Here is a 12326-nt window from a genome sequence, read left to right on the forward strand (position 1 = left end):
ACCAGAGGCGTACGACAGGGGATAGTGGCTGATTGACCCTTCCCAAATTCTACGCCACTGACGAAATGGCTATTTTAGTGTAATTTTCTGATTTTCCAATACTTTTTATGTAAATTATACACTTTTCATTGGTAACGATAAAATGATTATTTTTCGAGATATTTGAAATTAAAAATGAAGCGACACAATACATCAATCAAAATAACCGTGTCGTTTCATTTTCAACTTCAAAGATCTCGAAAACTAATGACTTTATCGTTACGAATGAAGAGTATATTATTTTCATAGAAAGTATTGGACAATCCAAAAATTGAACTAAAATATCAATTCTGCCAGTGGCGTAGAATTTGGAAAGGATCAAACATTAACTTTCCCCCGTCGTACGCCTCTAATAATAGCCAGAAACGTTTGTTTAACTTAATTTAGTAGTCTGTACAGTAACTATACTTCCTGCCAAGTATGAAAAGGATACGTCGAATAGTTTTAAAATGCTGAGCAAAAATAAATTTTAAATTTTTAGATAAAACACCCTGTAACTCAGTAAGGAACCACATTTTATTTAAGTGTTTTAGATTAAATCTTCGTATTTTGTGCTAAGGTTTCTCCATTTAATATATGGACAATTATTAATGAAACACCCTGTATATGTCAAACAAAGTGCACAAAAATTGAGGTTTTTGAAAAAAAAATAGGATAAAATGGAGGAAATATATAATACACCAGTCAATGGGAGTAAGAATAGGATATTACCTCCGAATTCTATCCTACTGCATGGATTTTAATGAAATTTTGGGCCTAGCCTCTACTTGGCTGTGGAACAGTTTCAATGGCTGTTATGTAAGTACATACCGATTACTAATAGCTTTATATTATGTCGTTTGATCGCATACCATCTTGTCAGGACTCCATCAACCCTTAACTAGTTCAGGATTGATGGTAGTATATATTAAATTATATACCAAGCAATTTTCATCAGATTGGTCGCTCCCAATGACAAAATGTCTCATTTTTACATGCTATAGTACTATAGACTGTTGAGTTCAATACTATACAGTTGTTTGGCTTTATTGTGTGTGATTAAAACCAAGACAAAGTTGTTTTTTATGTTTTATATATATGTATATGTACATGTCTCTCGTTTCGTGTTTTTAGCTTGTAGTTTGTATTGAGAAGACTTTTTGTACTGGGCCTGATGATGAGTCATATATTGTAAGACTCGAAACCGGTTGCCCCATGATTACAACTAATAAAAATACAAACTTAAGATTGCGAGTATTGACTGAATTACTATATCCAACTGTATAATGGACTCGCATTGGCGACCCTTTCATCACTTGAAATATACTAAAGGTTAATGTTTGAATATATTCTTACCTGTAAAGCAACTGGGCTCTCATTGATGACATCTGAAGCTTCTCTCAATGCTCGTGATGCTTTCATTTCTCCTTCTGCGGCAATGACTTTTGCTCTAGCTTCTCTAGAAGCTTCGGCTTCAGCAGCCATTGCCCTTTGCAACTGTTGTGGTAAACTGACGTCTTTTCTAAACATAAATATATTACAGTTAGCCGAATGTTATCATTTCAAGTCGATGGTGAAGAAGAAATAACCAAGGGTTTGAGAGAAATATAATTTTTATACAACAATCTGCTCTTATTTTGTAATGAATGGGAGTAAGTAAAAAAGGCTACAAAGACGAGAAATCAATTATCTAACCACTTAGTCTACGCAGCTCTATCGAAAATGAAACGTCCATAGAATTATAAAAACGTCACATCAAATGCAGGTACACATTTCATTTAGTCAATTATGTTGATGGCTTTGGAAGAAAAAAGACTTGGAAAGACCTTGTTTAATTGATGGGAGTCACTTTCTTAAAATTATGTAATTTTTGTAAAAGGTACCAGACGCCAATATTAAAAGTACACCTATCAGATTTGACAGCTTCGAAAAATAGCTGGGCTGGCATATTTAGGATACCTTCTGACTCATAATAACCATATAAGTCGAGATATAAAGACAAGGACATATTATACAAAAAAAGTGAACATAGCATATTATACAATGAACAAACTACTATCCTTTAAAATATTTATCAATGTCCGCATATTGATCTACTTTTTTTTATTTGTATTGATACACTGCATTTTTAAAATCTAATCTATATACGAAGTAATAAGTAAATGGTATGTAAGTCAATTAACATGAGTTAGGTACCGTCCAGTGACGGTTCTCTAAGTATTATTGTGGTAGGTCGTCTGGCCATATTCTCTTCAGTCTTCTTTCAGCAAGTGGTTGGGTGAATAAATTATTTATCAATATTCGTTGGTGTGGTCAGTAGTGCCATTTTTATATTTTATTGAACAATTCTTTACTAAGTCCTTGATTCGTGGGATGTCCAGATCATTGTGAAGTTTCTGGTTGGATACGTACCATGGAGCTTTACTTATCATACGGGGTATTTTGGACTGAAATATTTGAAGTATCTTCGTATTTGAAGGTTTATTGCAGCCCCATAGTTCTATTCCGTATGACCAAACTGGTATAAGTATAGCTTTGTACAGAAGCAGTTTATTTTCAAAAGATAACTTAGACCTCTTGTTAAATAGCCCGTTCATATTTTTTAGTTTAAGATCTAATTTTTTCCGTTTAGGTTTAATGTTCGTTTTCCATATGAGTTTTTCATCCAGATGCAATCCCAAGTATTTGACAACTGGTTTGATAGGAATCGGAGTATTATTTATAGAAACTTGAGGACATGCAGATTTTCTGGTTGTAAAAGTAATTTGTACTGATTTGCTGGCATTAACATTTATTTTCCATCGCTTGAGCCAGTTTTGTAATTGGTTTAAATGATTTTGTACTTTTTGTGACGCTACATCAGGGTCGACATCCACTGCTAAGATTCACCTATCATCGTCAAAAGTAGCTAAGAAGGTATGATTTCTGTTTGGAATGTCGGCTGTAAATATCAGATACAGAAATGGGCCGAGAACGCTACCCTGTGGTACGCCAGATTGGATGATGTGGTAATTTGAGAAGTTGTCTTCAATTTTGACTTGGAAGTATCGGTCAGTAAGATACGATTTTATAATAAAGTATAGTTGGTCTGTTAGGTGTAATTTCAGTTTATAGAGGAGACCTTGATGCCATACCCTATCAAATGCCTCTTGTATATTGAGAAACACTCCAGCGTAAAACTTTTTCTCTTCAAGAGTTGTTTTAATTATATTTACTATTCTGTGGCATTGTGGGATGGTTGAGTATTCACGTCTAAATCCGAATTGGTAATGTGGTATAATTTCATTTATGGAGACAACTTGCTACATTTTATGTAATAGCAGTCGTTCTAATACTTTCGACATTATTGTGAGTAGGCTTATAGGGCGATGTGAATTTGCTTTTGTTGCGGGCTTACCAGGTTTCGGAATCATAGTAACTTGAGCTAATTTCCATTGTATTGGAAAGTAGCAAAGACGTAGTATGCTGTTGTATATTATTGTTAACAACACCACTGCTTTTCTCGGTAGCTTCTGAAGAAATTCTCCTGTTATCAAATCCTAGCCAGGAGCTTTCTGAGGATTTAGCATTTTTATTTGTTGTCGAACCTCTGTCGGAGTAAATGTTGTCAAAGGAAGAGATAGTTGACATGGAATTTCGAGGTACATTTTTATATCGTCTTCTTCATCGCTATTTTTTTCTGGAACTGAGAATACAGTTGCAAGATGCTCTGCGAATACTGTGGTTTTTTCTTCGTTTGTGCGGGCCCAGGTCATATCTGTTTTTCTTAAAGGTGAATTTGTTATTTTCGGTCGTTTAAATTTTATTTGTAGCTTTCCATATAGAGTGGTCTTCACGTGAGAAGTTCGAAACATAAAACTGGAAGGAGTCGTTTTTTTCCTCATGTAGTGCTCTATTTAGTCTATGACGTATCCTATTAAGATACGTTTTATTTAATGAATTTCTCGTTTGCTGCCATATGCGTCGAGCTCTTCATTTTTTTACTACAAGTTCTTTTATATGGAGGGGAATATTATGGTATTCCTGCACACTTCTTTGACGCTGTGGTGTTGCTTCTTACCCTGCTGTTTGTAAAACTGTTTTTAAATAGTTTACTGCTTTCTCTACCTCTTTGTTTTCTTTTATCCTAATATCTAGTCTAATCTTTGTATTTACATAATTTTAAAAAATATCCCAGTTTGTTTCTTTAGTTGACAGTTTGGGTGGAAATCTTCTCCATATTATGTGTGTGCTTAAAGTTATTATTATTGTGCTGTGGTCTGGTGTTAAGTCGAAGTTTGACTCTATTGCACTATGGATGTCAGATATCTCTTTTGTTACAGTAAAATCTACTAATTCTGGGATTTTGTTGGGGTCCGTAGGCTAGTATGGGGGTTCTCCCTTTGATAAATAGCTTAAGTTATTTTGTTGAATAGTATTCATTAACGCTCGACCTTTAGGTGTGATTAATCTGGAACCCCATGTGGTATGTTTGGCATTCCAATCTTCTGCTACTATGAATTTGGATCCAAAACTTTGTATAAAATCATGATACTCTTCGCTTGAAATGGGATGTCTAGGTGGGCTGTAGATAGATGCTACACTGAGAGAGGTATTTGTATATTTTATATTGATCTACTTGCAGACCTCTTTAGCCCACAGCTTTGTTTATTCCTGCCTACCAACTTTTCCTTGGTCTACCTCTTCTTCTTCTACCTTGCAGTTTCCAGTTTTGTACTTGTTTTGAGATTAGGTCCTCATGCATTCTTTGTACATGACCAAACCAGCTTAGTTGTATTTCGTTGATTTTGTATTTATTGTATGTGTTACCTTCATTATTTCTCGTATCCGTTCATTGGTCATTGCTCATCCGACATGTTCTCTTCTTGATCTTCCTGCAGTTCTTCTCCAGAAATCAATTTCGGTGACCTCTAACCGTCCAGTGTTCCGTCATTCGTGATTTTTATACCAAGGCATTTATATTCGTTACATTTCCTGATTGTTTCTACTCCGTCTACTATCAAGTCCTGCTGCTTCCCACTGATATTCATATATTTGGTTTTTCCTATGTTGACATCTAGTACCCATTTCCTGTATTCCCCTATTTCTCTATTTCTCTATTCCTCTATTCCTCTATTCCTCTATTCCTCTATTCCTCTATTCCTCTATTCCTCTTATTCGATTTTTTCTTTTTCGATTAGCTTATTAATAAAAATAGAAAGATTTTAATGAACTATAGGACTATTATTGTTCTTTTAATTTTATACTTACATTTCCACCCTTTCGACTTTTACCCCCCACGGATCCGTAGCAACGTCCAGTGAAGTCTGCATAGCATGTGAGATGGCTTCTCGATCAGAAAGAATCTCTGCTAGATTTCTAGTTCCTAAAATGTTTCGTAACGTAGTCATCGCCAGTAATCTGGTAGAGTTACTATAAATTACAAAAAAATAAACTCATATAGAATATTTTGATTTCAGTTCTTAAACATTAAAATAGAGACACATATTAATCAAAAAAAAATTATTTTAATTATTTTTGTTATGTATCCTTAAATTTTTGAGTTAAGTTGATCTAACTTTTGATAATTTGAAAGATTTTCCACTTTAAATACAACAACAAAAACTTGCATTTGAAACACATTATTATTATTATTATTATTAATATGTCACCTACTTCAGGTTCATGTTTATTAAATATTGAATTAATCACTTTTTTCTTTGTGTGTATTGAAGTTTCTGCTGATTTGTTTAATTCTGTGAATTTGTCATACTTTTTTATTTTTATTATTTTGATTAAATTCCTTGTTCAATAATTTCAGAAAAAAGTAACGAATTTACTTTGTTTTAGTTTCATCTGTGTTTATTTGTTTTTATAATATAATTATTACTTTTAAGTTATGGAAAATTATTAGATTCGTTAGATAGGAAGATTATTAGTAATTATTTTGGTTTACCAATTGCATAATCTTGCCACATCAGGAGATACAATAGAAAGATCTACTGCCAACTTAAGAAGATCTAAACAATAAAGACTTGTTATTAAAATAAAGGCATAAAATATAGTTTTACGTACCTATAATTAGTAACTTTAACAACAGCGTTTAAAGGATCTTGTATTCTATAATACACTACTGCATCCACTGTAACTGTCACGGAATCTTTGGTCAATGCCTAAAAAATTTGGACAAAATTTTAAGAGCTTAATATCCTTTTTTGCCTGATCAGGGAACACAAAATTTTACGAAAATCTCCAAAAAAATAAAGGAAAGATGAAATTTTGGAAATAGGTAGTTGAAATTGTCTATTATTATATAAGAAAAAGTTTACAATTCTACATCCCCTCCATTTTACAAAAATTGGGAAATACGGGGTGAAAAATATTTTCTCGTGAGTGAAAAAATATACGTTCAAAATAGGCCCGGAATTGGATAAAATGACTAATTCTAAGCAATTTTGGTTCTATAGAGTTTTTTCACTAAGGCAATATTTTCGAGTTATTTGCGAGTGCATATGATCATTTTTAACAAAATAAAACATGTTTATGGACAGTTTTTCGCAGATAACTCAAAAAGTAATTACTCTAGCGAAAAAAATATTCTTAGTAAAAATATAGCTTATAAAAAATTGAAAAAAATGGTGTACGCGTGAGGTCTGCAGACCCAGTATAAGCAGAGTTGTTGCTAATGAAAAGTAAGTGCTAATGAAAAGTAGGTTCTTCTTCGTCAAATTCCAAATTGAATATTTCAATGAGAAATAACCAAAAAACAGAGCACTTTTCGGGGAAAATTCACTACAACTTTTTTAAAGTGTTAGATGGCGCTAGTCACCTACTATTATCACTTCAGTTGCAATGGGTGGGAAAACCTCTCGATACGAATTAGTTAAAATATGGAGAACAGTGCCTATGTTCCTTCCGATGAAGGCTCCAATAAGAGCCGAAAATCGCGATTCAAGGGACTGGACTGCACTCCGTATTCTAATTGAAAAGTAAGATTGTTTTGCCTTCGCATTGCAACTGAATAAAAATGGTATACATTTTTATTTTTGTTAAAAAAAGATTTATTTTTGTTTTTTAAAAAATTTCTAACATTAAAAATAAGTGAGTTACGCTCAAAATATTGTTGGTTCCTTTTATTTTTTGGTACAAAAATCGCGAAAATCACCCCCTAATTAGCTTCCCAAATAAAATTAACCGCTTCATAAAATTAAAATCATAAAAAATCATCAAAATTAATAAAATTAATCGTAACCGCTTCACAAGTTACTTTACTTATGTATTGTTTATATTATCTATAAGTTTCATTGGCTCAAAGTGCTCAGTTTTGAAAAAATTGGGTTTAAAATAAAACATTTTTTTTAATTTTCATGGAATTAACTTAAAAATTATTAGTAATACCAAAAATCTTAAAGAGTAATAAAATGTACGTTTTGCTTTTCTGAATATTTTTCCTTTTTTGTTTTCTTGTTAGACAAAATTGGTTATGCTATGGCTGTTAAAAATGTGCCTAAACTCGTGATTAGTTACTCGTTCAAGCCATTTTAACTACAGCTTTTTCAAAAATAAGCACTTTGAACCGATGAAACTTACAGATCATATAAATAATACCTAAGCAAAGTAACTTGTGAAGTGGTAATGATAAAATTTATTTGTGATGCTAATTAGAGGGTGATTTTCGCGATTTTTTTACCAAAAAATAAAAGGGACCAACAATATTTTGAGCGTAACTCACTTACTTTTAATGTTACAAGTTTTTTAAAAATAAAATAATCCTTTTTTTAAACACTTTAAAAAAGTTGAAATGAATTTTCCCGAAAAGTGCTCCGCTTTTGGGTTCTTTTACATTGAAATATTCGATTTGGAATTTTATGAAGAAGAACCTACTTTTCATTAGATACAACTATGCTTCTGCTGGGTCTACAGATCTCAAGCATACACCATTTTTTTCAGTTTTTTATAAGCTATACTTTTGCTAACAATATTTTTTCGCTGAAATACTTACTTTTTGAGTTACCTCCGAAAAACCGTCCAAAAACATGTTTTTTTTCTGTTAAAAATGAACACATTCACTGGCAAATATGTAACTCAAAAAGTATTGACTTAGTGAAAACTCTATAGAACAAAAGTTGCTTAGAATTAGTAATTTTATCCAATTCCGGACTTATTTTGCATGTATATTTTTCACCTTCGAGAGGGGGGTATTCCCCTCTATTTTTTTAAAATGGAGGGGATGTAGAATTGTAAACTTTTTCTTATATAATAATAGACAATTTCAACTACCTATTCCCAAATTTTCATCCTTCCTTTATTTTTTTTTTGGGGTCAGATTGTTCTTTGATCGGGCTATATTGGGAACTTAATATAATATAAGATTTTTATAAAAAGCTTCTTCCCATTATTTTTACGGTGAAACCGCGTTACAATGAAACCATGATTATGTTACCAACAGGGGGTTACTGAGCCATAAATAAATGTACAAAAATGTAAGGAAATAATTTTTTTTGTGAAACGGATTTCGAAAAGACGTTGAAAAATTTGTAAAATGATGCAATGATTCACAAAAATTCGATTTAGAGAAGCAGCTTTTAACCATTACATCGCCAACAGTGCATTCAACACAATAATATGTATACACTTAGTAGATCCACCAGAGACTGACGACCAGGAAAATAGATACATATTGATACTGTAATACGAAAGAAAGAAACTAAAGTAATAACTAAATATTAAGCAAAAGACTGTATCTTAAAGTATGAAGTATCAAGAAGAATAGTTAACATCTAAGGCTCAAAGTGTATGGTAAGGGTTTTAAAGAAACGCAGTCATATTATGCATAAAGTGTTTCATCTCTTCCTCAATATCCATATCCATACCCGAATAAGAATTTTGAGATGCTATGTACACCTCATGTAAACTTAGACTCTCATGGATATATCATATTTATAAAATATAAAATATAAATCTCTCCAACGTATAAACTCAGAATACTTTGGGCAGATCATTAGAAGTAAGAAGTAGGTACCATTTGCAGTAGCCTTTTTTTGGATATAAAAAGTAGAAGATCGAAGGTACCAGCAAGCAGAAGAACATCATGGCTTTGGAACCCATGAATATGGACGTAAACGACGTCATGTGAGATGAGACAGCTTAGGTTAAGGTAGTTCGGGTATGTTGAACACCGAGACGTTAATCAACCAATGCAAAGAATTGGTGATCCGCTAGTTCTCGGAAAAAGTACAAGACGCAGACCAAAGAAGGCTAAATTTGAGAAGTTTACGCAGGATATATCCGTAAACGCGACTGATATTGATATGTCCCAAGATAGAAACTGATCGATAATTATTGTAATCAGGGTAGCCTCCTCTACGTAGTAATAAAAATAAAAGGAATGACAATTATATTTTCATTAAAAATATCAGTATTATTGGTTATAATATTATAATTATGAAAATTTATATAACTTTTGTCTAAAACGGCTTTCATTAAATGAATTTTAATACACACACATACCTCTTGTGGTGGTACATCAAAAGAAATAGTTCTTAGATCTACTGTAGCAAAGCTATCCATACATGGCAACACAAAGAAAATTCCTGGTCCTCTTGCTCCCCCTCTTCGTACTCTACCCAGGCGAAATATAACTGCTCGTTCATATTCTTGGACAACCTAAAAATAATTATTAGTATAATGAATGACTAAATTGAGGCGTTACGTTACTTATTGGTTAGTAGACCAAGTCGTATCTGTAAAAATATTAGTATAGTACGTTTGGATGTTGAGAGGTGACTCATATTTTTTTGCAGAAATTGCTTGGAAAAAGCTCATATAATAATAATTGAGTTATCCTCCTACTCAAAAAGATCCGGAACATTGTTTAAATAATAATCAAAATGACAAAAAATTAAGCAAGTATTCGAGTTCTTTCTTCGTTTTTTCATTATAACTTTAAAAGTATTCATTTTCGACAGAAGTTGCGCTAACATAAAAGTTGTGTAATTAAATTTTCTACAATATAGGATTAGTTAAAAATTGTAAAATTTTTTACCCTTGTTGCAAAATAGCAATAATTGCGAAAAAACCATAAAAAAAAACAAGTATTCGCATTTTACGTTTTTCAACCATTTGTGCTACACTTAGGACCTTTATATTTCACTCAGAAAAAATTTATGATGTAGTAAAACAATACTGTAAATTTCATTAAGATCGGTTTAATAGATTTTAGAAAATAAATATTGCAATCCAGCTTTCGAAAAAATTTTCCATGTTTCAAAATGTTGCAGGACTGAAAATAGCACTTGACAGCAACTTGAATTGTTTTACATATAGAAGAATACTGTGCCTTTCATTTGCAATTTTCAAAATTAAAATCGGTTAACTACCACGACGTCAGGAATTCTTTTAAATAAACATTAATTTTTGGTGCTACGCGCAGGATAGCGGATACGTTTGCTCTGATTGGGCATTCCAATGACCTTTGATAATGATTGGTGAATTTAAATTTTTAGTACATTTTAATATAAATAAATAAATTTGTTTATTGCAAAATAAAAACACATACTTTGACCTTTGAAATAACACTTTTTTTAGCAAAAACTATCTTTGTTCATATATTTTAACTTAGAGAATAAAAGTTTATTATTTTGAAACATATGCAATTGTTTAAACAATATTTCACAAACAACATCAAATTAGTTTGATTTTTTTGGAATTACAATATTAAAATACAACAAAATATAGAGAAAGAAAATAATATACTAGACAAAGAGTGGAAGAAATTATGGTGGAAATCAACTTGTGTGAATCGAACACCGCTGTCCTGCCCGTAGCACCAAAAATTAATTTTTATTTAAAAAAATTCCTGACGCCGTGGTGGTTAACCGATTTTAATTTTGCAAATTGAAAATGAAAGGTACAGTATTCTTCTATATGTAAAAAAAATTTCAACTTGCCAACTGTTTTATTTTCAGTCCTACATTTTGAAAAAATGATTTTTTTTTGCCAAAGCTGGATTGCAAAATTTATTTTTTTGCAAAATCTGTTAAACCAATCTTAATAAAATTTACAGTATTGTTTTATTATATCATAAAGTTTTTTGTGGGTATAATATGAAGGTCCTATGTGTAGCTTAAATAGTCGAAAAACGTAAAATGCAAACACTTGTTTTTTTATGGTTTTTTCGCATTAATTGCTATTTTGGAACAAGGGTGACAATTTTAAAAATTTGTAACCAATCCTCCATTGTAGCAAATTTAATTATGCAACTTTTATGTTAGTACAATTTTTCTCGGAAGTGAATACTTTTAAAGTTATAATCAAAAAAACGAAGAAAAAAATCGAATCTTTCCTTAATTTTTTGACATTTTAATTATTTAAACAATGTTCCGGACCTTTTTGAGTGGGAGGATAACTTAATTATTGTTATACGAGTTAATTCCAAGCAATTTCTGCAGAAAAATATGAGTCACCTCTCAACGTCCATCTCAAAACAGATGCGCCCTGGACCATAGGGTGAGATTAATGGATGTGTATTGTCATTTTCAAAATAAAACTTTAAAGAAAAAAGAAAAAATATATATGATGCAAATACATACCTTGAAACACCAAAATAACGAAAAGGGGAGTGTAACAATAAGTAGAACAATAGATCCTACAGTGGCCACAAGTTCCACACAACTCATGATAGAAGGTTTTTCTGAAAAAAAAGTAATGATATATAAAACAGACCAATAAGCTTTGAATAATAATAATAGTAAATAGTTTTTTAAACGTAATAATATAATTAAGTTTATTTTCCAGTTTTCAGTAATTTTTATTTTGAAACAAGTTATAAAAACGCTGGACGGAAGGGCCGCCCGAGAACTTTATCGTACCGATCTATTATCGTTATCGTACTAGATACTTGCATTCTATAAAAATAGCAAAGTTACTCGTTATTTTAATATTTTAGAAACACCTTGTATACTTGAAAATATTTTATGGTTCTACGCATTATTAATTATTCCTGCATTTGAGAAAATGTTCGATGCCATATTTCGGGGACACACTATAGATGTATAGATTATTGCACAAATCAATAAAATATTATAGTCATACTTTCATTTCAAATTAGTTAATTTTTCTGAGAAATTAATAGTTTACAATATTTGCATTTCATTCTATTTCTATTACGCCAGTCAATGCGCGAGATTAAGAACAAGATATTACCTCCGAATTCTATCCTACTGCATGAATTTTAATGAAATTTTGGGAGTAGCCCAATCTCCTGATTCAAAGTCTATCCTATATACTATGGCGCTTTTATCATGGGGGCGCTTCCCACCACTTCTCGG

The 12326-nt window shown here is 31.6% G+C and overlaps 1 protein-coding gene across 5 annotated transcripts in view; it reads right to left on the reverse strand.

Moving 5' to 3' along the window:
• Positions 1-12326, reverse strand: part of LOC126881615 (band 7 protein AGAP004871-like) — an 83465-nt gene that overhangs the window by 15308 nt on the left and 55831 nt on the right. For all 5 annotated transcript variants that reach the window (XM_050645979.1, XM_050645981.1, XM_050645978.1 and 2 more), the window contains exons 2-6: positions 11589-11689; positions 9508-9663; positions 6073-6170; positions 5269-5430; positions 1375-1540 (exon numbers count right to left, since the gene is read on the reverse strand). In XM_050645979.1, coding sequence (XP_050501936.1) covers positions 1375-1540; positions 5269-5430; positions 6073-6170; positions 9508-9663; positions 11589-11689 — 683 coding nt within the window. The remainder of the gene's footprint in view (positions 1-1374; positions 1541-5268; positions 5431-6072; positions 6171-9507; positions 9664-11588; positions 11690-12326) is intronic.

This window comes from Diabrotica virgifera, chromosome 3 (genome assembly GCF_917563875.1).
Source record: "Diabrotica virgifera virgifera chromosome 3, PGI_DIABVI_V3a".
NCBI lineage: Eukaryota > Metazoa > Arthropoda > Insecta > Coleoptera > Chrysomelidae > Diabrotica > Diabrotica virgifera.